Consider the following 26,687-nt stretch of genomic DNA (forward strand, 5'->3'; position numbering starts at 1 on the left):
ACATCATGCGATGTGCGGGGCTGGATGAATGCAAAGCTGGGGTGAAAATTGCTGGAAGAAACATTAACAACCTGAGATATGCAGATGACACCACTCTGATGGCCGAAAGCGAGGAGGAGCTGAGGAGCCTTCTAATCAAGGTGAAAGAAGAAAGCGCAAAAGCCGGGTTGCAGCTAAACGTCAAAAAAACCAAGATTATGGCAACAAGAATGATTGACAACTGGAAAATAGAGGGAGAAACCGTGGAGGCCGTGACAGACTTTGTATTTCTAGGTGCAAAGATTACTGCAGAGGCAGACTGTGGCCAGGAAATCAGAAGACGCTTACTTCTTGGGAGGAGAGCAATGTCCAGTCTCGATAAAATAGTGAAGAGTAGAGACATCAGACTGGCAACAAAGATCCATTGCCTAGTCCAAGCCATGGTATTCCCTGTAGTAACCTACGGATGTGAGAGCTGGACCTTAGGGAAGGCTGAGCGAAGGAAGATCGATGCTTTTGAGCTGTGGTGTTGGAGGAAAGTGCTGAGAGTGCCTTGGACTGTGAGAAGATCCAACCAGTCCATCCTCCAGGAAATAAAGCCCGACTGCTCACTGGAGGGAAAGATACTAGAGACAAAGTTGAAGTCCTTTGGCCACATCATGAGGAGACAGGAAAGCCTAGAGAAGACAATGATGCTGGGGAAAGTGGAAGGCAAAAGGAAGAGGGGCCGACCAAGGGCAAGATGGATGGATGGCATCCTTGAAGTGACTGGACTGACCTTGAGGGAGCTGGGGGTGGTGACGGCCGACAGGGAGCTCTGGCGTAGGCTGGTCCATGAGGTCACGAAGAGTCGGAGACGACTGAACGAATGAACAACAAAATATACAGATATCTACATTCACCCACAGGGAATGGTCACTCAACGTCTGAGGCCTAGCCCCCTCTCAAGCCAGCCTTTGCCGGCCTGCCTTCCTTCCTTTCCGTGGAGGTGGGGGCTGGCCCCGCTCACCAGTAGAAGGTGACCCCGCATCCCCCGCAGCGGACGTGGGCGGGCCCGAGGCAGAGCTCGCAGAAGAGCCGCCGCCCGCGGGGCAAAGACAACGGCTGCAGCCGCTCCGTCCGCATCCCCCTCGGTTGCTAAGGGCGTCGTTGCTAGGCAGGGGACAGGCCTTCCGGCTTCAGACTGGCCCTGGAGCAGCTTCATTGGCTCACCAAGGCGTCAATCAACATCCCGCAGCGAATCGCTGCCAATAGGCGCTGGGATAGGAGTTTGAGGCGGGACTTCCGAGCTGGGACGACTACAAAGCTATCGAGAACACGAAGGGGCGGGGCTTTAGTCGAGGATTGACAGGTTTCGAGGCGGGACTTCCGCGAAAGAGACTCCAAAGCTGAGGAGCACGAAGGGGCGGGGCTTTCGCCGATGATTGACAGATTTCGAGGCGGGACTTCCGGGAAGGAGACGCGAACGCTGAGGAACACGAAGGGGCGGGGTTTTCGCGGATGATTGACAGGTTTAGAGGCGGGACTTCCGCGAAAGAGACTCCAAAGCTGAGGAACACGAAGGGGCGGGGCTTTAGTCCAGGATTGACAGGTTTCGAGGCGGGACTTCCGGGCGGGAGACTAATTTGTATAGGCCTTGGGGAACACGAAGGGGCGGGGCTTTAGTCAAAGATTGACAAGTTTCGAGGCGGGACTTCCGGGAAGGACACGCCAACGCTGAGAAACACGAAAGGGCGGGGCTTTAGTTGAAGATTGACAGGTTTCGAGGCGGGACTTCCGGGAAAAGACTCCAATCTGTATAGCGGCTTGGGGAGAACGAAGGGGCGGGGCTTTAGTCGAGGATTGACAGGTTTCGAGGCGGGACTTCCGCGAGAGAGACTCCAAAGCTGAGAAACACGAAGGGGCGGGGCTTCCGTCGATGATTGACAGTTTTCGAGGCGGGACTATATAGAGCACGAAGGGACGGGGCTTCCGACGAAGAATGAGTGACAGGTGAGAGGCGGGACTTCCGGGGCGGGGAAATCCCAAAGTAATATAGTAGGCGGGACTTCCAGCGAGGTCTGATTGACAGCTTTGGGGGCGGGGATTCGGCTTGAGGAGCCAATAGAGTCTGACTGACAGGCCGCTGAGCCAACCAGGAAGCGCTTTGCCTAGCGCGAGGGGGCGGAGGAGAAGCCCCGGATGTGTAAACACGGAAGAGGGTCAGCAATGGCGGCGGAGGCGTCTGAGGCGGCGGAGGCGCGGGTGCGGGAGTGGGCGCGCGGGCAGCGTTCTCGGGGCCGAGAGCGGGTGGTGCTGGTGACTTCGGGCGGGACGCAGGTTCCGCTGGAGGCGCGCCCGGTCCGCTTCCTGGAGAACTTCAGCAGCGGGCGGCGCGGGGCGGCCTCGGCGGAGCGCTTCCTGGCCGCCGGCTACGGCGTGTGCTTCCTCTACCGCGCCCGCTCCGCCTTCCCCTTCGCCCGCCGACTGCCCCCGCCCGGGCCCGCCCTTCTCGACGCCCTCCGCCTCCGGGAAGGAGGAGAAGAAGGGGGAGAAGGAGGAGGCGTGGAGGTGGCGCCGGGCGCGCTCCCGGGGCTGGCCCCCGCCCTGCAGGCCTACCGCCGGGCCCGCGACGGGGGGGCGCTCCTCGCCCTCGAGTTCACCGCCCTCGACGAGTACCTCGCCCTCCTCCGCGCCGCCGCCAAGGCCCTCGCCCCCCTCGGTGAGCAGACAGAGAGAGAGAGGCCTAGAGCGGGAAGGGACCCTCCAGGACATCCAGCCCATCCTAGAAGACATAGATAGGATAGATAGACAGAACCCTGGAGTTGGAAGGGACCCTAAAGGCCATCTAGTCCAACCCTTAAGGGACAGACAGACAGGTAGACAGAACCCTGGAGTTAGATAGATAGATAGACAGGAATATGGATGGATGGATGGATGGATGGATGGATGGATAGATAGAGAGGAAGATGGATGGAGAGAGAGATAGATAGGTGGATGGATGGATAGATAAAGAGAGATAGGTGGATGGATGGAGAGAGAGAGATAGTCAGATAGATGGATGGAAAGATAGATAGATAGATAGATAGATAGGAATATGGATGGATGGATGGAGAGAGAGATAGACAGGTGGATGGATAGATGGATGGAGAGAGAGAGATAGGAAGATGGATGGATGGATAGATAAGTAGGTAGGTAGGTGGGTGGGAAGATGGATGGATGGATAGATAAGTAGGTAGGTAGGTATGTACGTACGTGGGAAGATGGATGGATAGATGGATGGAGAGATAGATAAGTAGCTAGGTAGGTATGTAGGTAGGTGGGAAGATGGATGGATGGAGAGATAGATAAGTAGCTAGGTAGATAGATAGGTACATGGGAAGATGGATGGATAGATAGATAAGTAGCTAGGTAGGTAGGTACATGGGAAGATGGATGGATGGATGGAGAGATAGATAAGTAGCTAGGTAGGTAGGTACGTGGGAAGATGGATAGATAGATAGATAGATAGATAGATAGATAGATAGGTAGGTAGGTATGTGGGAAGATGGATGGATGGAGAGATAAGTAGGTAGGTAGGTAGGTAGGTGGGAAGATGGATGGATGGAGAGATCCATCCATCCATCCATCTTCCTATCTCTCTCCATCCATCTATCCATCCACCTGTCTATGTCTTCTAGGGTGGATAAGTAGGTAGGTAGGTAGGTAGGTGGGTAGGTGGGAAGATGGATGGATGGATGGATGGAGAGATAGACAGACAACCGGAAGATGGATGGAGAGATAGACCAATAGGAAGATGGATGGATGGATGGATGGATGGATAGATAGATGATGTGCAGTATGGTGTTTGAGGAGGACATTGGCAGGGGTTGATCTACATGTTCATGGCGCTCACTATAACTTGCAATGTCGTTGACGGGAGGGCCTTTGGTGGAACCTGTAGCTTTTCTGTGTAAGTGGACACTCCAGACACATACAAACATACATCTTTTCACTTTGCACTTTTATTATGTCTATAGAGACCCCCCCAAGGGCCATCCACACCAACCCTCTTCTTTCTGCCAGGCATCCAAACCCATCCACACCACTTACTTTGTGTCCCTCACTTTCTCCACAAGGTTCAAGTGCCATGTTCTACCTGGCGGCGGCCGTGTCTGATTTCTACATCCCTCCGTCTGAAATGCCAGAACATAAGATCCAGTCAGCTGATGGGCCTCTCCAGGTAAGGCTTAGCGAGTCATCCAGTTAGATGAAAAAACTGATAAACTGATAGATTCCTAGGGAAGGGGCCCCAAGGATCATGCAGTCAATCCTATAAGAGATAGATAGATAATCAGATAGATAGATAGACTTGGCCACCAGCTGCGACCGTACCTTGGGAAGTCTGACAGTTCTGGCCCAACTTACCTATCTGAACATATCTCTCCTTATGAACCATCTAGAACATTAAGATCTTCTGGTGAGGCCCTTCTCTCGCTCCTGCCTTCTTCACAGATGCTTCTGACGGGGATGAGAGACAGGGCCTTTTCAGCGGTGGTCCCTCGACTGTGGAACACCCTGCCTAGAGATATAACATTGGCTCCCTCCCTGAAAGGTGAAAACTTGGCTTTTTGAGCAGGCCTTCCCAAATACAGCATGGTTATATGAAATCATGGAACTACTTGCTGACACAATTGAATAATGACTTGACATGGAGATGGTCACGGCAATGTTTTATTTATCCATCCATCCATCCATTAATCCATCCATCTATCTGTCCATCTATCTATCTATCCATCCATTTATCCATCCATCCATGCATGCATCCATCCGTCCATCCACCCGTCCGTCCATCCATCCATCCATCTGTCCATCCATCCACCCGTCCATCCATCCATCCATCTATCCATCCATCTATCCGTCCGTCCATCCACCCGTCCGTCCATCTGTCCATCCATCCATCTATCCGTCCATCCATCCATCCATGCATGCATCTGTCCATGGATGGATGGAGAGATAGCCAGACAACAGGAAGATGGATGGAGACAAAGACAGACACACAGACAGGAATGCATCCATCTATCTGTCCATCCATGTATCCATCCATTTATCCATCCACCAATCTATCCATCCATCCATCTATCTGTCCATCCATCCATCCATGTATCCATCCATCTATCTATCTGTCCATGCATCCATCTATCCATCCATCTATTTATTTATTTATTTATTTATTAATGCACTTGTATACTGCTAATATCTCAGCCTAAATCGGCGACTCATTGCGGTTTACAACATTTAAAAAACAATATTCAGTTAAAAGCATAAAACACATATACAGTACAAATTATTGGGCCACCAATAACAATCCTATGCATCTCATAACTGGAATCGTAATCCAAAATTCATCGTCCGTGTATAACCAATCCTTAGTCATCACAATTCGTTACAACGGATTAACCGAATGCTTGTTTAAACATCCATGTCTTCAATCTTTTCCGAAACACCATCAGCGAAGGGGCTGATCGTACCTCTATGGGGAGGGTGTTCCAAAGCCGGGGGGCCACCACAGAAAAGGCCCTATCTCTCGTCCCCGCCAGCCGAGCTTGAGAAGCAGGCGGGATCGAGAGCAGGGTCTCCCCGGAAGATCTCAAACTCCTGGTGGGTTCATAGGCAGAGATGCAGTCAGATAGGTAGCTTGGGCCGGAACCATTTAGGGCTTTAAAGGCCAACGCCAGCACTTTGAATTCAGCCCGGTAGCAGATCGGTAGCCAGTGGAGTTGGCGCAACAGGGGGGTTGTATGCTCCCTGCGCTCCGCTCCTGTTAAAATCATGGCTGCCGAGCGTTGGACTAGTTGGAGCTTCCGAGCTGTCTTCAAAGGCAACCCCACGTAGAGAGCGTTGCAGTAGTCTAAACGGGATGTAACCAGAGCGTGGACTACCGTGGCCAAGTCAGACTTCCCAAGGTATGGGCGCAGCTGGCGCACAAGCTTTAGCTGTGCAAATGCTCCCCTGGTCACCGCCGAAACCTGGGGTTCCAGGCTCAGCGATGAGTCCAGGATCACTCCCAAGCTGCGAACCTGCGTCTTCAGGGGGAGTGTGGCCCCATCCAGCACAGGCTGTAACCCTATACCCTGTTCGGCCTTACGACTGACCAGGAGTACCTCTGTCTTGTCTGGATTCAATTTCAATTTGTTCGCCCTCATCCAGACCGTCACAGCGGCCAGGCACCGGTTCAGGACCTGGACAGCCTCCTTAGTAGCAGGTGGAAAGGAGTGACAGAGTTGGACATCATCCGCGTACAGATGACACCGTACCCCGAAACTCCGGATGATCTCCCCCAGCGGCTTCATGTAGATGTTAAACAACATGGGAGACAATATTGAGCCCTGAGGAACCCCACAAGACAATGGTTGTGGGGTTGAACAGGTGTCCCCCAACAACACCTTCTGAGATCGACCCTCCAGGAATGACCGGAGCCACTGCAATGTCTGCCACTGCTATCTGTCCGTCCATCCATCCATCTATCTGTCCATCCATCTGTCCATCTATCCATCCATCCATCTATCCATCCATCCTTCCATGCATGCATGCATCCATCCGTCCATGGATGGATGGAGAGATAGACAGACAACAGGAAGATGGATGGAGACAAAGACAGACACACAGACAGGAAGATGGATGGATAGCTAGATCTTGGGGTTTTTTTTGGAGTCAGGCTTTCGGCTAGTGGACTTAGCAGCACTTAGACACTGACCATAGGATGATGACAATAGGAAACGGATATGTGATTTTGATTAGGAAACTAAGTATATGAGTATGTGATTTTAATTAATGTTGTTGTTAATTTTTATGTATTTGATTTTATGTTGTTGTATTGACATTATGGCATTTAATTGTTGCCCATGTAAGCTGCCCTGAGTCCCCCCTCAGGGGTGAGAAGGGCGGGGTAGAAGCGATGTAAATAAATGGAGAGACAGACAGACAGACACAGAGACAGGAAGATGGATGGATAGCTAGACCGATAGGAAGATGGATGGATGGAGGGAGGGAGAGAGAGAGAGAGAGAGAGATGGAAAGAGAGATAAACAGATAGATAGGAGGATGGATGGATGGATAGATAGATAGATAGATAGATAGGAAGATGGATGGAGAGAGAGAGAGAAATAGGCAGACAGATAGATAGGAAGATGGATGGATGGATAAGTAGGTAAGTAGGTAGGAAGATGGATGGATGGAGAAATAGACAACAGGAAGATGGATGGATAGCTAGACTGATAGGAAGATGGATGGATGGATGGATAGATAGATAGATAGATAGATAGATGGATGGAAAGAGAGAGAGAGAGAGAGAGAGATGGAAAGAGAGATAAACAGATAGATAGGAGGATGGGTGGATGGATGGATAGATAGGAAGATGGATGGGTGGATGGGTGGGTGGATGAATAGATAGATAGATAGATAGATAGATAGATAGGAAGGAAGGAAGATGGATGGAGAGAGAGAGAGAGAAAAATAGGCAGACAAATAGATAGGAAGATAGATGGATGGATGGATGGATAGATAAGTAGGTAAGTAGGTAGGAAGATGGATGGATGGAGAGATTGACAGACAACAGGAAGATGGATGGATAGCTAGACCGATAGGAAGATGGATGGATAGATAGATAGATAGATAGATAGATAGATAGATAGATAGATGGAAAGAGAGATAAACAGATAGATAGAAGGATGGATGGATAGGAAGATGGATAGAGAGATAGAGAGATAAACAGATAGATCGGAAGATGGATGGATGGATAGATAAGTAGGTAAGTAGGTAGGAAGATGGATGGATGGAGAGACAGACAGACACACAGACAGGAAGATGGATAGATAGCTAGACCGATAGGAAGATGGATGGATAGATACATACATAGATAGGTAGGTAGGTAGGTAGGTAGATAGATAGATAGATAGATAGATAGATAGATAGATAGACGGAGAGATCGATGGAGAGATAGTTATACAGACAGATAGAAAGATGGATGGATGGATGGATAGATAGATAGACAGATAGGAAAATGGATGGGTAGATGGATGGCTGGCTGGCTGGCTAGATGGATAAGAAGATAGATGGATGGATGGATAGATAGTTGGTATCCTAGAGTTTGAAGAGACCCCAGGGACCATCCAGTCCAACCCCCTTCTTTTTGCCAGGCAGGAAAACACAATCCAAGCTCGCCAGAGAAGGAGCCCATTGGACTTTCCCCAAGACGTTGTCCTTCCTGACGTTGTCCTCCCTTGTGTTTCCTGCAGATCACCATGCGGATGGTGCCCAAGATGTTGGCCCCGCTGGTGAAGGACTGGGCTCCGGAGGCCTTTGTCATCTCCTTCAAGCTGGAGACGGACCCCTCGCTGCTGATCGGCAAGGCCCGCCAGGCCCTCGAGACCTACCGGCACCAGGCGGTGGTGGCCAACCTGCTGGACTCCCGCCGGACGGTTGTGACGGTGGTCACCCGGGAGAGCGAGGCCCGGCTGGTCCTCTCTGAGGAGGAGTCCGCCCAAGGCCTGGAGATCGAGGACAAGATCGTGGGGCACCTGGAGGCCCGGCACCGAGCCTTCATGGCGCAGTGACCCTTTCCAAACTGGGAATCCTCCACACTAGATTCAGGAACGGTTTCCTTTGCGGTTTGGGCATCATCGGAGTTGCCTTACCTTACTGTACTACTACACAACTTGACCATTATTATTTGCACCATTTCTGCTGCTCTGGGGGGAAGAAAACTGTACAAGAACATTCCAAGGATTGTCGTTACTCTCGTTGCTTGGTTTTGGTTTCCTTTCGGCAATAACTGTCCCTTGTTTCCCAAAAATCACAGTCTGAGGATGAAAATAATTATAATTATAATAAAAAAATTTATTCGGTTGTAAGCATTCACTTTCCCCAAAATCACAGTGTGATGATTGAAATAATAATAATACTAATAATACAAAAATATTTGGTGATAACAACCCCCTGTTTCCTCAATATTGCAGTCTGATGATGAAAATATTATTATTATTATTATTATTATTATTATTATTTGGTTATAACTTTCCCCTTTCCCCCCAAAATCACAGTTTGATGATGGAAATATTATTATTATTATTATTATTATTATTATTATTTGGTTATAACTTTCCCCTTTCCCCCCAAAATCACAGTCATGATGGAAATATTATTATTATTATTATTATTATTATTATTTGGTTATAACTTTCCCCTTTCCCCCCAAAATCACAGTTTGATGATAGAAATATTATTATTATTATTATTATTATTTGGTTATAACTTTCCCCTTTCCCCCCAAAATCACAGTTTGATGATGGAAATATTATTATTATTATTATTATTATTATTTGGTTATAACTTTCCCCTTTCCCCCCAAAATCACAGTCATGATGGAAATATTATTATTATTATTATTATTATTTGGTTATAACTTTCCCCTTTCCCCCCAAAATCACAGTCATGATGGAAATATTATTATTATTATTATTATTATTATTATTATTTGGTTATAACTTTCCCCTTTCCCCCCAAAATCACAGTCTGATGATGGAAATGAAAATATTTATTTACTTCACTTTTATCTCGCCCTTTTCAGCTACTACTAGTAGTAATAATAATAATACATTTATTATATTATTAATAATACATATTAACCAAGAATACGTACATTTATTTACGTTATTTAGTTACGAAAAGAACCACAAAAACAAAATCAAAACAAACTCATATGAACATAGAATATATACAATTATTTACGTAAATAACCACACACACATATAAAAATGCTCTGTTCATAATGAGTACCTTAAGAACAAAAGAACCAATGAACGAAATCACACCAAATTTGGCAACAAAACATCTCACAGCACAAGGAGTGACCATCACGCAAAAAATTATGATTTTGTCATTCGGGAGTTGTAGTTGCTGGGATTTATAGTTCACCTACAATTCAAGAGAATTCTGAACTCCATCAACGATGGAATTGAACCAAACTTGGCACACAGAACTCCCAAGACCAACAGAAAATACTGGAAGTGTTTGGTGCGCATTGACCTTGAGTTTGAGAGTTGTAGTTCACCTACATTCAGAGAGCACTGTGGACTCAAACAATGATGGATCTGGACCAAACTTGGCATAAATATTCCATACGCCCAAATATGAACACAGATGGAGTTTGGGGGAAATAGACCTTGACATCTAGGAGTTGTAGTAACTGGGTGTGAAGGAGACCATTTCAATACCACCGAATGCCACCAAATGTGAAGGTGCGTGGTAAACTTACTGTCACCTAATCTGTGAGGGAAGCCGGGCAACGATCAATATCAGCCTAGGAGATATTTTATAAAGGAACTGTTAATGACAGAAGGTTTTATTCAGTGGATAGTGTAGCGTTTACTGTCTCTGGCTGACTTCACTATTGCAGGCTGTTCAACTTAGGAGAAACTGTATCAGGCAAGGCTTGAAAACAGTAACAAGTTTATTTTAACAGGAGTATAACATATTTAACTGTTTCTTCACAAGAGGCACAAATCTGATGGTTACATTAGAAAGGTTTCATGAGTAATCTCAGGCACAGACTTCAAAACGTTTCACAGCAGGCTTAAACCCAGCCAAACCTTGATTCTTAATTTAGAATCAACAACCCCCTGTAGCTCTCTCACTACCGGGTCCTTCTCTGCAACCACTTTGGTCACCAATTGATTCCCTAAATCTCCACCCTGAGATTCAGTCTTTCCTATAGCACACCGGCTACAGACACATTTCCTGAATCTCCACCCAGAGACTCAGTCCTCTCAGTAGCTCACCGGCTTACTGACTGACTTTCAAAACAGCTGCCTCCTGAAGAGGCAGTTGGCTCTGCCCTTGTTGCTATGGCAACTCAGCTAACGCCAAGCCACCATCTCCAACAAAACATAATCCTCCATACTTACCATCCCTAAACTACTGTTTAAATTACACATAACCAAAGGAACAAAATTTACACATTGTCACACTGGGATTCATAGTTCACCTACAATCAAAGAGCATTCTGAACCCCAACAACGACACAATTGGGCCAAACTTCCCACACAGAGCCCCCATGACCATCAGAAAATACTGAAGGCCATCCAATCCAACTCCCTTCATCAGGGCAAGAAAACATAATCAAAGCCCTCCTGACAAAGAGCCATCCAGCCTGACAGAGAGAGAGATGATTCACACACACACAGGTATAGTATCATAGATTTGAAAGGGACCCTTAAAAAAGGACAATGATACGTTGTATATTCCAGGGTGGAAAACTAGACAATCTCCACATCAACACTGACAAAGAAACAGCAAGAAATAGTGTTAAACCATATACACATATGAACACATATATAGACTCATACACATATACACAAGCACACACAAATATACACATACATATACACACACATATACATATACACATGCATATACATAACACATATATACACACACATATGCATATACACAAGCACACACAAATATACACCTACACATGCACACATATATATGTACACATAAATACACACATACGCATATACACAAGCACACACATATATAAAGAAATTACATATATTAGAAACCAACGCTTTCTCATTATTTTCCAGATCAACAGACTGGGCCACAGCAACGCCTGGCAGGGGACAGCTAGTCTATATATAGAAATAGATGCAGACTAGACCTATAGCAGCAATAGAATGAATGGAGGAGTGAGGCTCAAAGTGCGCATGCGCTCTAGAGGAGGAGTGGGCGTGGCTTCGTTGCCATGGCGCCGCTTTCAGGAGGCAGAGCGCAGGCCGCGTTGCCATGGTTCCCGCGGCCTCCCCTTGGGCCTGGAGCCTCCCGGATGGAACTCGCCACGCCGCCGGTGAGTTCGCCAGACACCAGAAAAGTTACTTTTCTATTTCCCGGGGAAGTATCATTCCCCTTGGGTGGAAAGCCTACCAAACAGTCCTTTCCTCCGTCTCTCAGGAGGTTTGGACTCCAACTCCCAGAAGGCCCTGCCAGCGCCGCCAATCGCCGGGGATTCTGGGAAGTGTAGTCCTAGAGACCCAGCTAGGCCTAAGTGTTGGGGAAAGGAGGCGAGGGAGAGGCTGTGGGCCTGGAATTGGGGTGGGAGTTGCAGTGGCCTCTCTGGAAGGCCGCAGGTTTAGTTATTATGTAATTTATTAATGATTTTAATCATAATAAATAAATAAATAATATATTGGGCCACAAGGCCTGTTTATTTCTCGTGTCAGGGCAGCCAGTTGATTACATTACATTACAAGGTGTGGGATTCCCTATCTCTTTAACTATTTTATCAGATGGTGCATAGATGCAGCCATCTTAGAGTACCCATTTCCTAGAGGGGGCGGAGATTAGGAGCAGCCTGGAGGGAAATGTGGAGAGCTTTGTAATCGGCTGGAAACAAAGGCCAAGCTACTTCCATGCAGATACCCTCACACATTGACCATGCTAGCTTCATGGTAGTCAAGTAAGTGGAGTATATCTATACCTGTGGGATGTCCAAGGTGAGACCACCCAGGCTCAGGATGTCTCCAATGAACAAGGTTTTTATTTCTCGTGTCAGGGCAGCCAGTCAGTTATATTACATTTCTAACAGAACAAAGCAAACAAACAGACAAAATACAAAATGTGTGAGTTTGGTAGTTGATTAATAGTCCTTTGACCAGTATCTGGCCCCTTGGAGTGCCTCTGGTGTTGCTGCAAGAAGGTCCTCCCTTGTGCATGTGGCAGGGCTCAGGTTGCATTGCAGCAGGTGGTCAGTGGTTTGCTCTTCTCCACACTCGCATGCCGAGGATTCCACTTTGTGGCCCCATTTCTGAAGGTTGGCTCTGCATCTCGTGGTGCCAGAGCGCAGTCTGTTCAGCGCCTTCCAAGTCTCCCAGTCTTCTGTGTGCCCAGGGGGGAGTCTCTCATTTGGTATCAGCTATTGGTTGAGGTTCTGGGTTTGAGCCTGCCACTTTTGGACTCACATTTGCTGGGGTGTTCCAGCAAGTGTCTCTGTAGATCAGTGTTTCTCAACCTGGGGGTCGGGACCCCCGGAGGGGTCGCAAGGGGGTGTCAGAGGGGTCGCCAAAGACCATCAGAAAACAGTATCATGGGGGTTCTGTGTGGGAAGTTTGGCCCAATTCAGTCATTGGTAGGGTTCAGAATGCTCTTTGATGGTAGGTGAACTATAAATCCCAGTAACTACAAATCCCAAATGTCAAGGTGTATTTCCCTTAAACTTCATCTGTGTTCATGTTTGGGTATATAGAATATTCATGCCAAGTTTGGTCCAGATCTATCATTGTTTGAGTCCACAGTGCTCTCTGGATATAGGTGAACTACAACTCCCAAACTCAAAGTCAATGCCCACTAAACCCTTGCAGTATTTTCTGTTGGTCATGGGAGTTCTGTGTGCCAAGTTTGGTTCAATTCCATCATTAGTGGAGTTCAGAATGCTCTTTTATTGTAGGTGAACTATAAATCCCAGCAACTACAACTCCCACGGGATAAAATCAATCCCACCAACCCCACCAGTATTCAAATTTAGGCATATTGGGTATTTGTGCCAAATTTGGTCCAGTGAATGAACGTACATCCTGCATACCAGATATTTACATTACGATTCACAACAGCAGCAAAATGACACTTATAGAATCCTAGAATCAAAGAGTTGGAAGAGACCTCATGGGCCATCATCCAGTCCAACCCCATTCTGCCAAGAAGCAGGAATTCAAATCACCCCTGACAGATGACATTCAAATCACCCCTGACAGATGGCCATCCAGCCTCTGTTTAAAAGCTTCCAAAGAAGTAGCAACAAAAATAATTTTATGGTTGGAGGGTCACCTTAACACGAGGAAGTGTATTAAGGGGTCATGGCATTTGGAAGGTTGAGAACCACTGCTGTAGATCTTAGAAAACTATGTCTGGATTTAAGTCGTTGACATGCTGGCTGATACCCAAACAAGGGATGAGCTGGAGATGTCTCTGCCTTGGTCCTTTCACTATTGGCTGCTACTTCCCGGCGGATGTCAGGTGGTGCAATACCGGCTAAGCAGTGTAATTTCTCCAGCGGTGTGGGGCGCAGAAACCCTGTGATAATGCGGCATGTCTCATTAAGAGCCACATCCACTGTTTTAGCGTGGTGAGATGTGTTCCACACTGGGCATGCATACTCAGCAGCAAGGGCAGATGTCTTCACTGTATCTGGTTGTGATCCCCAGGTTATGCCAGTCAGCTTTCGTATGATATTGTTTCTAGCACCCACTTTTTGCTTGATGTTCAGGCAGTGCTTCTTGTAGGTCAGAGCACGGTCCAGAGTGACTCCCAGGTACTTGGGTGCGCTGCAATGCTCCAGTAGGATTCGTTCCCAGGTAATAATCCTCAGAGCTCGGGATGCTTGTCCGTTCTTGAGATGAAAGGCACATGTCTGAGTTTTAGATGGATTAGGGATCAACTGGTTTTCCCTGTAATAGGCAGTAAGAGCACCTAGAGCTTCAGAGAGCTTCTGTTCAACCATCTCAAAGCTCCCTGCTTGAGCGGTGATGGCACAATCATCAGCATAGATGAAACTCTCTGTCCCTTCTGGCAGTGGCTGGTCATTTGTGTAGATGTTGAACATGGATGGAGCAAGCACGCTCCCCTGAGGCAGGCCGTTCTTCTGTTTCCGCCATCTGCTTCTCTGGCCCTGAAACTCAACAAAAAAGCTCCTGTTTTGTAGCAGGTTTCCTGTGAGGCGGGTGAGGTGGTCGTCCTTTGTGATATTGTACATTTTTCTCAGGAGGAGGCCAAGGTGGTTCACAGTCTCATAGGCTGCTGACAGGTCTATGAAGACAGCTCCTGTGATCTGCTGCCTTCCAAAGCCATCTTCTGTGTGCTGAGTCAGGTTCAGCACTTGCGATGTGCAGCTTTTGCCTTTCCTGAAGCCAGCTTGCTGTGGAATCAGACATGGGTCTATTTTTCCCGTAATTCTATGCAAAATAAGTCTCTCAAGAACTTTGTAGAGGTGGCACAACAGGGAGATTGGTCTGTAGCTTTTTGGGTTGACATCACTGGGTAAGAAAGGTGGCCTGTGTGTGGTGGAAAGGGAAGGAAGGAAGAAGAAGGAAATTGGGAAAGCGGGAAAGCGGGAAGGAAGGAAGGAAAGGGGGAAAAAAGGGATGAAGGAAGGAAGGGATAAAGGAGGGAAGGAAGCCTCCTGCACTGTGCTAATAATATAATATATTGTATATACATATACTGAAGGAGGCTTCAAGGGTCTCTGAGTGAAATTAAACAAGGGGCTTTGAATGAAATTAACAGCAAAAGAGAAACATACCCTTTCTCTGTAGAAAAATAGCAATACAGAAGAAAATGTTTTTAAGAAACAAGATGCGACATGGAGAAGGTACTTCCTTGCACAGGATGCGTTGTGGTTAACTTCAAAGGTTGTGGTAAAGTGCAGAGTATGCATGTACAAGAAGGTACTTTCCATCAAAAGGTCAAGGGAGAGGGGCTGGAAAGAGAGTACTTTCCATGAAAAGAAAATGTTCTCTTTTGTTAAAGGTTAAAATTGTTGATGTCAGGCAGTGGTACTTTCCCTTTTTGTTTACACTGGGCTATAAAGTTTGCAGATTTCAAGGGAAGAGCGCGGCAGTCACTTGAAGGGTAACATCTGCACATGCTGCCCAGCTGTCCGTCTTCTTCATGAAGAAACTAAAAATAAAACTTGTTTTTTTTATCTTTCATTGGGACGGTCTCCTTCCTTTCGTGCTCCCGCAGCGTGGATCTAAGAAGACCCAATTTAGGGTCTCTAATATGATATTATATATATATATATATATATATATATATATATATATATATATGTAATGTTTGTTTGTGGGAGAAACATAACTCAAAAAGCACTGGATGAATGGACATAAAATTTTGACGCAATACACCCAACGATCCAACAAATAACCATCACTCCTGAAAACACAAAAAACCCAGCAGAACAGACTTGAAACTCCAAAAATTAAACCATATACACATACACTCATATACATACACATATGAACACATACATACAGACGCATACACATATACACAAGCACACACAAATATACACATACATATACACACACATATATACATGCACACATGCATATACATAACACATATATACACACACATATGCATATACACAAGCACACAGAAATATACACCTACACATGCACACATACACACATATACATGTACACATAAATACACACATACGCATATACACAAGCACACACATATATACACAAAGATATACACACGCACATACACACACATATATACATATACACATACATGCACACACATATATACATATACACAAGCACGCACAAATATACACCTGCATATGCACATACACACATGTACACATACACACGCACATATATACACACATATATATGCATATACAAAAGCACACACATACACAATATACATATACACATATAAACACAGAAATACACAAATATATACACATTTGTGTATATGTGTTTGCATGTATACATATGTGTGTGCATATGTGTGTATACGTGTGTATATATTTGGGAAGAAAAAAGAAAAGGGGGATAAGCTATAGGAAGGAAAGAAAGCAGGAGGAGACATTGCAAGGTAGGCCTTCTTTCTCAGAAACAAAAGGGAAAGCACAGGTTGGGCAGTCAGGTATATATACCCTCATATCTAATACAGACATGGGCAAACTTGGGCCTTCCCGCCAAGTGTTTTGGACTTGATGTGTCATACAGTGTTATTGTATCAGTAAAATAATAATAATAATAAAGTAAAAGGTGGTCCCAGTGGTGATCGGCACACTGGGTGCAGTACCTAAAGACCTTGGCCTGCACTTAAACACAACCAGTAGGCTTTTAGGAATTCTGGGAGTTCAAGTCCAAAACACTTGGAGGGAAGGCCCAAGTTTACCCATGTAATATATAGACGACATCTGTTTTCCTCGCTTCTTTGACAGGAGCGATCCCAGGCGGAAGAGATCCGGCTGCAGCTCGAAGAAGAGGGGGTCAACCCTGCGGCCCCCCCAGATGAGCAGCTCTGTTCCGTGTGGAGTCTGTTTCTGCGCGGCCGAGAAGAACTGCGTTCGACCACCATTGAGCTGGAGAAGCTCCGCCAACAGCAAACGGAGGAGATGCGAGAGGTGAGGCACCAACAGCAGACCCATAGGCTTCGGAAGGACTCCGGACTGTCCTGAACATCGACACAAGCAGTCCCCAAGTTGCAAAAAAGAGAGCTTCTGTAGCTTTGTTCTTAAGTTGAATTTGTTTGTAAGTCAGGACAAGTAGATAGATGACATGTTTGTAATCAGTACAGGCAAACAACCCAATCTCTCAGGCATTCTGCCTGGCTGAGAGAAAGATTGATAACAGAGTCAAGGCTGAAACAAAACCCGTTCCTGGCCATCTGTTGGGGGTGATTTGAATGCAATTTTCCTGCTTCTTGGCAGAATGGGGTTGGACTGGCTAGCCCATGCGGTCTCTTCCAACTCTAGGATTCTATGATCCTATGATTCTATAACAGATCGGCACAGATTAGGGGATAAAAGTGCCAAGTACAGAATCTTTAGTTCAGACGAAGCATTGCTGAAAATTGAGTTAAGATATCTTTCCTAGTCCTTGGAAGCCTTGAATAGCTCAGTTCCTGGCCCAGCTGCAGAAATTAATGAGCCAGTAGATAGAGGACATGTTTGTAATCAGGACAGGCAAACAACCCAATCTCTCAGGCGTTCTGCCAGGCTGAGAGAAAGATTGATTACAGAGTCAAGGCTGAAACGAAACCCGTTTCTGGCCGCTTGAGACAATGAGCAGATTAGCGGATAAAAGTACCAAGTACAGAATCTTTAGTTCAGACGAAGCATTGCTGAAAATCTTTCCTAGTCCTTGGAAGCCTTGCCTTGGATAGATTCATGTGTTAAGTGCCTTTTTTGGATTCATGATTCAAGTTTTGGACGTTTCTGTATTTGTTTTTCATGAACTTTGATGGACTAATTTCCTGGATTATTTGTTCCTGCTTATCTTTGTACCTAATGGCTTCACACTACAAGAAAGGAGATTCCACCTGAACATTAGGAAGAACTTCCTGGCTGTGAGAGCTGTTCAGCCGTGGAACTCCCTGCCTCGGAGTGTGGCGGAGACTCCTTCTTTGAAGGCTTTTAAACAGAGGCTGGGTGGCCATCTGTTGGGGGTGCTTTGAATGCAATTTTCCTGCTTCTTGGCAGAATGGGGTTGGACTGGATGGCCCAAGAGGTCTCTTCCAACTCTAGGATTCTATGATTCTATAACAGACCAGCACCTGAACCAGCTGCAGAAATTAATAAGCCAGTAGATAGATGACATGTTTGTAATCAGTACAGGCAAACAACCCAATCTCTCAGGCATTCTGCCTGGCTGAGAGAAAGATTGATAACAGAGTCAAGGCTGAAACAAAACCCGTTCCTTGCCATCTGTCGGGGGTGCTTTGAATGCAATTTTCCTGCTTCTTGGCCGAATGGGGTTGGACTGGATGGCCCACAAGGTCTCTTCCAACTCTATGATTCTGTGGTCCTATGATTCTATAACAGATCGGCACTTGGATCAGCTGCAGAAATTAACAAGCCAGTAGATAGAGGACGTGTTTGTAATCATTACAGGCAAACAACCCAAACTTTCAGGCCTTCTGCCAGGCTGAGAGAAAGACTGATAACAGAATCAAGTCCGAAACGAAACCCGTTCCTGGCCATCTGTCAGGGGTGCTTTGAATGCAGTTTTCCTGCTTCTTGGCAGAATGGGGTTGGACTGGATGGCCCATGAGGTCTCTTCCAACTCTATGATCCTATGATTCTATAACAGATCGGCACTTGGCCCGCTCTTTGTCCTTATGTTCGGTTTTTATGTTCTATGTGTATTGTATATTGTTTATATGCTTTGATGTTTTATACTTTACTGTTATGTTGCTTATTTTATTTTATTGTAATTTTTTTAAAAAAATTTGTATTGTATTGTAATCTGTTGTTCGGGCTTGGCCCCATGTAAGCCGCTCCGAGTCCCCATTGGGGGAGATGGTGGCGGGGTATAAATGATGATGATGATGATTATTATTATTATTGGATCAGCTGCAGAAATTAATAAGCCAGTAGATAGAGGACATGTTTGTAATCAGTACAGGTAAACAATAGGCTTGGGTAACTACGGAAAAAATTGGTTCTAAACTCATTTCGTTTTTAGGGGGGCCCTTGCGTTTCGTTTTTTTTAATAATTCCGAAATTTACCTTTAAAAAATTTCAAAATTTACGAAATTTCGTAAAATTACGAATCGATTCGTTAATGGCGGACGCGATTGCGCAATATGCTAAAAATCCCTCCAAATGGGATAGGGGAAACTTCTGAAGCTTCCCTCTCCCTCTGTTGTTGACTGTTGGTGTGATAATTTATTTTTTATCACTGATAAAACAAACAACAACTATAAAACTTGCACCAGACATACGGAAATAATTACGAAACAATTACGAAACAATTTCGAACCAATTACGAAACAATTACGAAACAATACGATATAAATTGGAAAAATTGATTCGATTTTTAATTACTCCTCACAATAGTCCTGCATGGCTCAATATTGGATCGTAAGCTAATTTAAATACGAATTAATAACAAATTACAAAATTAACGAACGAAACCGCCCAAGCCTAGTAAACAACCCAAACTCTCAGGCGTTCTGCCAGGCTGAGAGAAAGACAGATAACAGAGCCAAGTCCGAAATGAAACCCGTTCCTGTCCATCTGTCGGGGGTGCTTTGAATGCGATTTTCCTGCTTCTTGGTGGAATGGGGTTGGACTGGATGGCCCACCAGGTCTCTTCCAACTCTAGTATTCTATGATTTTGTTTCATAGGCATATAGGTCTCTGATTCAGTTCCCTCTCCATCCATAGGAATCCACTGAGTGACTTTTGGGCAAGTCACACGCTCTCAGAAAACCCCAAGTTTGCATAAGTCTGGTATTATTTTAAGTCACACCACAACAAGGCCCGAGAATTGTGCGCTTCCCTTCTCTTTCCCCGATTATTATTATTATATTTAATACGCCATTGGGAGAGACGTAAACAACACTTTTTGGGTTTTTTGTCCCGTTTTTTTGTATCCTGCTGACTTTGGACTGAAAGCCATGTTTTCCTTTTCTCAGTGACTCCTCTGTTCAGGTATTCTCCGTCTCGGAATTGTAGGCATGCCGTCAATAGAGGAATCTGTTATGCTCAGGCTGCGGGGAGCTTCCCCTTCGGAACGGAATGGGATTTGCGCAGGAGGGCATCCTGTACGGGGCAGAACCCTATTGCTTCGGAGCCGTTCCTTTCCTTCAAAGCGGGGAAGCAAGACAATAGGAACAGCAGGGGAGAACGATGCCTTGTATCTGGACCGCGGCTGTCAATTTCCTTTCTCCGCCGATGATTGATTTCCTGCCCTTTGCCAGGACACCTCGGGTTCCCAAAGGGTACTTTTCCACATGCGTTTGGCATTTGCGAAGGCCTGTCCGTTCCCCTCTTTGAACAAAGGGCACATGCCGTAACTGATGGGAAAAGGAGACCGAAATAGGTGGTATAAGTGCATAAGTGCACATGGCCCTTGAAGATAACACGAGGAGGTCTATGGCATCCGGCATCCTGTTTCTCACCTACTTTGGTCTCCCGGCTCTCAGGGGAAAAATTTCCAGACTTGTGTGGCTTTGTGTCGGTGCCTCCAAGGCGTGCATTATGTGCCTACTGACCTCTCCCAATTGCTCTGAACTTTCGGGAGTGAAAAACAAGTCATTTTCTCCCTTGGAGCATCAATTTTTCAAATACGTTGCAGGTCCCTTTTGGTCGGTTTAGCAACACCGTCCTTGTGTCCATTTCAGCTTGTGAAATTGTATTAATTTTATCAATTTGGTTGTTGCACTCCAGGTCCAGAAGAAGCCCTCTGACTTAAAACACACCACACAAAGAGTGAAGAAACCAATCTTCTTTTATTGAAACTTAGTAAATAGCCAGAAGAAATAAATGCTTGTAAGAAAATCAGAAGGTTCCAAAAAGTAAGAAGTCAATAAGAAGCCCTCTGACTTTAAAACACACCACACAAAGAGTGAAGAAACAAATCGTCTTTTATTGAAGCTTAGTAAATAGCCAGAAGAAATAAATGCTTGTAAGAAAATAAGAAGGTTCCAAAATGTAATGTCCATAAGAAGCCCTCTGACTTAAAATACACCACACAAAGAGTGAAGAAACCACTCTTTTATTGAAGCTTAGTAAATAGCCAGAAGAAATAAATGCTTGTAAGAAAATAAGAAGGTTCCAAAAAGTAATAAGTCCATAAGAAGCCCTCTGACTTAAAATACACCACACAGAGTGAAGAAACCAATCTTCTTTTATTGAAACTTAGTAAATAGCCAAAAGAAATAAATACTTGTAAGAAAATAAGAAGGTTCCAAAAAGTAAGAAATCCGTAAGAAGCCCTCTGACTTTAAAACACACCACATGAAGAGTGAAGAAGCAAATAGTCTTTTATTGAAACTTAGTAAATAGCCAGAAGAAATAAATGCTTGTAAGAAAATAAGAAGGTTCAAAAAAGTAATGTCCATAAGAAGCCCTCTGACTTAAAATACACCACACAAAGAGTGAAGAAACCAATCTTCTTTTATTGAAGCTTAGTAAATAGCCAGAAGAAATAAATGCTTGTAAGAAAATCAGAAGGTTCCAAAAAGTAAGAAGTCCATAAGACGCCCTCTGACTTCTCTGGCTTTAAAACTGGATTCTCCGGCTTGAACCAAGGCCAGGAAATCCCTTCCTTCTCTGGTTTAAACCTGGCTTCTCTGGCTTTAAAACTGGATTCTCTGGCTTGAACCGAGGCCAGGAAATCCCTTCCTTCTCTGGTTTAAACCTGGCTTCTCTGGCTTTAAAACTGGATTCTCTGGCTTGAACCGAGGCCAGGAAATCCCTTCCTTCTCTGGTTTAAAACTGGCTTCTCTGGCTTTAAAACTGGATTCTCTGGCTTGAACCTAGGCCAGGAAATTCCTTCCTTCTCTGGTTTAAACCTGGCTTCTCTGGCTTTAAACCTGGCTTCTCTGGCTTGAACCAAGGCCAGGAAATCCCTTCCTTCTCTGGTTTAAAACTGGCTTCTCTGGCTTGAACCTAGGCCAGGAAATCCCTTCCTTCTCTGGTTTAAACCTGGCTTCTCTGGCTTTAAAACTGGCTTCTCTGGCTTGAACCTAGGCCAGGAAATCCCTTCCTTCTCTGGTTTAAAACTGGCTTCTCTGGCTTTAAAACTGGCTTCCCTGGCTTGAACCTAGGCCAGAAAATTCCTTCCTTCTCTGGTTTAAACCTGGCTTCTCTGGCTTTAAAACTGGCTTCTCTGGCTTGAACCTAGGCCAGAAAATCCCTTCCTTCTCTGGTTTAAACCTGGCTTCTCTAGCTTTAAAACTGGCTTCTCTGGCTTGAACCTAGGCCAGGAAATTCCTTCCTTCTCTGGTTTAAACCTGGCTTCTCTGGCTTTAAAACTGGCTTCCCTGGCTTGAACCTAGGCCAGAAAATCCCTTCCTTCTCTGGTTTAAACCTGGCTTCTCTAGCTTTAAACCTGGCTTCTCTGGCTTGAACCTAGGCCAGGAAATTCCTTCCTTCTCTGGTTTAAAACTGGCTTCTCTGGCTTTAAAACTGGCTTCTCTGGCTTGAACCTAGGCCAGGAAATCCCTTCCTTCTCTGGTTTAAACCTGGCTTCTCTGGCTTTAAAACTGGTTTCTCTGGCTTGAACCTAGGCCAGGAAATCCCTTCCTTCTCTGGTTTAAACCTGGCTTCTCTGGCTTTAAAACTGGCTTCTCTGGCTTGAGCCAAGGGCAGGTAATTCCTTCGTTCTCTGGTTTAAACCTGGCTTCTCTAGCTTTAAAACTGGCTTCTCTGGCTTGAGCCGAGGCCAGGAACCAGAAGTGGGGAAAAGCAAGTGGAGGAAATTCCTTCCTTCTCTGGTTTAAACCTGGCTTCTCTGGCTTGAGCCAAGGCCAGGAAATTCTTTCCTATTTAAATAAAAATGTAATGTTCATTTGTGGGGTTAACATAGTTCAAAAGCCACTGGGTGAATTGACACCAAATTTGGACACAAGACACCTCTCAGGCCAACGAGTGACCTTCACTCATAAAAACACCGAAAAAGACAGCGGAAGGGACTTTAAAAGCCAAAAAATAGAAATTACATTACAATGCATGATATACGCAAACACACATATACACATATTCACAAATATATACACACACAAATACACAAAACACATATACACAGACTGGGCCACAGCAACACGTGGCAGGGGACGTGTGCTTATGTGTATATGTATGTTTATAGTGTATGTTTATATTTGTGTGCGCTCGCTTGCGTACATATATATGTGTGTGTGTATGCATGTGTATAAGTATATATGTGTGTATACATGTGTGTATGTATGTTTATATGTATGTTTATAGTGTATGTTTATATTTGTGTGTGCTTGCGTACATATATATGTGTGTATGTATGCATGTGTATAAGTATATATGTGTGTATACATGTGTGTATGTATGTTTATAGTGTATGTTTATATTTGTGTGTACTTTTGTACATATATATGTGTGTATATATGTGTATATGTATATTGTGTATATGTGTGTGCTTGTGTATATGCATATATGTGTGTATGTATGTGTATATGTATGTTTATAGTGTATGTTTATAGTGTATGTTTATATTTGTGTGTGCTTGCGTACATATATATGTGTGTATATATGTGTATATGTATATTGTGTATATGTGTGTGCTTGTGTATATGCATATATGTGTGTATGTATGTGTATATGTATGTTTATAGTGTATGTTTATAGTGTATGTTTATATTTGTGTGTGCTTGCGTACATATATGTGTGTGTATATATGTGTATATGTATATTGTGTATATGTGTGTGCTTGTGTATATGCATATATGTGTGTACGTATGTGTATATGTATGTTTATAGTGTATGTTTATAATGTGTGTTTATATTTGTGTGCGCTTGCGTACATTTATATGTGTGTATATGTATATATGTGTGTATATGTATATTGTGTATATGTGTGTAGGTGTATTTGTAGGTGTGTATATGTGTTTATTTGTGTGTGCTTGTGTATATATGTGTGTGTATATAGGACCAGGCGCAGGGGGCTTTCTCTATTTCTGCCCCTGCCTTGTGGAATTCCTTGCCGCCCTACATGAGAGCCACGCGTGACTTAGGGCCTTTTACTCTCGCACTTAAGACCTGGCTTTTTACTAGAGCATTCGATCTCTCTTGATTTTTAATTTTTGTATGTATGTATTTTATCTTTTGTAATTTAGCTGTAAATCGCCTGGAGCATTCTCGGATGGAGGGCGATTAATAAGTTATTAAATGATGATGATGATGATGTATGTGTATATGTATACATGGTTTATTTTGTGGGGGTTTAAAGTCCATTCTGCTTGTTTTTTGTGTGTGTTTTAGGGGTGATGGTCACTTGTTGGCCTGAGTGGTGTCTTGTGTCCAAATTTGGTGTCAATTCGTCCAGTGGTTTTTGAGTTATGTTAATCCCACAAACGAACATTACATTTTTATTTATATAGATTATTATTATTATTATTATTATTATTATTATTATTATTGTGTAGGGTCCCTTGAATATCCCAAAGTAAAAAAAAAGAAAAGCTTATTGTTAATCATAATTCACCATTAATTTTTTGCACCGCATCCTGTCAGATCCCCAAAATTTGGAGGAAAGCAAGAGTCATTGCCATCTTGAAGCCAGGCAAAGACCGCAATGTCCCAAAAAGCTACAGACCAATCTCCCTGTTGTGCCACCTCTACAAAGTTCTGGAGAGACTTATTTTGCATAGAATTACGGAAAAAATAGACCCATGTCTGATTCCACAGCAAGCTGGCTTCAGGAAAGGCAAAAGCTGCACATCGCAAGTGCTGAACCTGATTCAGCACATAGAAGACGGCTTTGAAAGGCAGCAGATCACAGGAGCTGTCTTCATAGACCTGTCAGCAGCCTATGAGACTGTGAACCACCACCTCCTCCTGAGAAAAATGTACAATATCACAAAGGACGACCACCTCACCCGCCTCATAGGAAACCTGCTACAAAACAGGAGCTTTTTTGTTGAGTTCCAGGGTCAGAGAAGCAGATGGCGGAAACAGAAGAACGGCCTGCCTCAGGGGAGTGTGCTTGCTCCATCCATGTTCAACATCTACACAAATGACCAGCCACTGCCAGAAGGGACAGAGAGTTTCATCTATGCTGATGATCGTGCCATCACCGCTCAAGCAGGGAGCTTTGAGATGGTTGAACAGAAGCTTTCCGAAGCTCTAGGTGCTCTTACTGCCTATTACAGGGAAAACCAGCTGATCCCTAATCCATCTAAAACACAGACATGTGCCTTTCATCTCAAGAACAGAGAAGCATCCCGAGCTCTGAAGATCACCTGGGAAGGAATCCCACTGGAGTATTGCAGCGCACCCAAATACCTGGGAGTCACTCTGGACCGTTCTCTGACCTACAAGAAGCACTGCCTGAACATCAAGCAAAAAGTGGGTGCTAGAAACAATATCGTACGAAAGCTGACTGGCACAACCTGGGGATCACAACCAGATACAGTGAAGACATCTGCCCTTGCTGCTGAGTATGCATGCCCAGTGTGGAACACATCTCACCACGCTAAAACAGTGGATGTGGCTCTGAATGAGACATGCCGCATTATCACGGGGTGTCTGCGCCCTACACCACTGGAGAAATTACATTGCTTAGCCGGTATTACACCACCTGACATCCGCCGGGAAGTGGCAGCCAATAGTGAAAGGACCAAGGCAGAGACATCTCCAGCTCATTCTGTTTGGGTATCAGCCAGCATGTCAACGACTTAAATCAAGAAATAGTTTTCTAAGATCTACAGAGACACTCGCTAGGACACCTCAGCAAGTGAGAGTCCAAAAGTGGCAGGCGTGGGGTTTTTTTTTGTGTGTGTTTTTTTTATCTGTTTGTTTGTTTTGTTCTGCTAGAAATGTAATACAGTGTTCTGGTTGCGGATGACATGATAAATAAAATACCATTAATTTTGATTATTGGTTGGATTGTAGGTGCTCAGCTCCAGGTCAAAAATGATTTCCGACTCCCAGTGTATCTAAAAGGAGCCAGATTTTTATTTTTGGGCTCCGAGGGTGATGTTGTTTCGAAGTGCCTTCCCTTTGTTCCAAACCCAGGTCTCGGTGTTCTATTAAAATGCAAACTCTGGATCTGAAAGTCCAGAGTCCGCAAGCGTTGGTATGCGTTTCATGCCTTGAATGAACCAGAATAGTTGTGTTTTGCAAAATCTGCAAATTCCAAAGTTAACCTTTGAGCGGATTCGGATTGTCCTGGTTATCAGCAAAGCAAAACAAGGGCTCCATCTGCTGACAGCTCAAAAATCCTGCAAGCTTCTTTATTAATTTCAAATTTCAAATATTATCAATGGAGGTGATTTATGAAAGGGATTGTGACCATCATCTATATTATTATTATTATTATTATTATTATTATTATTAACATGCCTATTTACCTAACTCTCCTTGCAGCTTGAGGCGGGTAATACATGTTGATGATGATGATTATGTGAGGCCCCTGGAAGATCTCAGAGTGAGAAAATTGGCATACTGATCAATAATAATAATAATAATAATA

General features: G+C 44.6%; 4 protein-coding genes across 6 annotated transcripts in view; 2 read left to right on the top strand and 2 right to left on the bottom strand.

The window, feature by feature from the left end:
- ZMYND12 (zinc finger MYND-type containing 12) overlaps positions 1-1,238 on the bottom strand; it is a 29,868-nt gene extending 28,630 nt beyond the window's left edge. The window contains exon 1 of the mRNA XM_060758689.2: positions 989-1,238. Coding sequence (XP_060614672.2) covers positions 989-1,104 — 116 coding nt within the window. The 5' untranslated portion in view covers positions 1,105-1,238. The remainder of the gene's footprint in view (positions 1-988) is intronic.
- The window catches only part of CDC42 (cell division cycle 42), a 390,560-nt gene that overhangs the window by 335,755 nt on the left and 28,118 nt on the right, over positions 1-26,687 (bottom strand). The window lies entirely within an intron of this gene.
- PPCS (phosphopantothenoylcysteine synthetase) lies at positions 1,906-8,852 on the top strand. Of its 2 annotated transcripts, none has more exons than XM_060758691.2 (3): positions 1,906-1,971; positions 4,077-4,180; positions 8,235-8,852. In XM_060758691.2, exons 2-3 carry the CDS (start codon positions 4,088-4,090, stop codon positions 8,550-8,552), a joined length of 411 nt encoding a protein of 136 aa, XP_060614674.1. In that variant the 5' UTR covers positions 1,906-1,971; positions 4,077-4,087; the 3' UTR covers positions 8,553-8,852. The 2 variants fall into 2 exon arrangements, with proteins under 2 accessions (XP_060614674.1, XP_060614673.2); XM_060758690.2 differs by lacking the exon at positions 1,906-1,971 and adding an exon at positions 2,101-2,680.
- Positions 11,733-26,687, top strand: part of CCDC30 (coiled-coil domain containing 30) — a 70,507-nt gene continuing 55,552 nt past the window's right edge. For both annotated transcript variants that reach the window (XM_060758683.2, XM_060758684.2), the window contains exons 1-2: positions 11,733-11,845; positions 16,955-17,137. In XM_060758683.2, coding sequence (XP_060614666.2) covers positions 11,744-11,845; positions 16,955-17,137 — 285 coding nt within the window. In that variant the 5' untranslated portion in view covers positions 11,733-11,743. The remainder of the gene's footprint in view (positions 11,846-16,954; positions 17,138-26,687) is intronic.

The sequence above is a fragment of the Anolis sagrei genome, chromosome 13, assembly GCF_037176765.1.
Source record: "Anolis sagrei isolate rAnoSag1 chromosome 13, rAnoSag1.mat, whole genome shotgun sequence".
NCBI lineage: Eukaryota > Metazoa > Chordata > Lepidosauria > Squamata > Dactyloidae > Anolis > Anolis sagrei.

What these genes read in the sequence shown, in the direction of transcription:
- PPCS (XM_060758690.2), top strand. Translation starts at nt 2,161, where the DNA reads ATGTGTAAACACGGAAGAGGGTCAGCAATGGCGGCGGAGGCGTCTGAG. An exon ending in CAAGGCCCTCGCCCCCCTCG is followed by an intron (nt 2,681 to 4,076) that starts GTGAGCAGACAG and finishes TTTCTCCACAAG; the next exon opens with GTTCAAGTGCCATGTTCTAC. An exon ending in CAGCTGATGGGCCTCTCCAG is followed by an intron (nt 4,181 to 8,234) that starts GTAAGGCTTAGC and finishes TGTTTCCTGCAG; the next exon opens with ATCACCATGCGGATGGTGCC.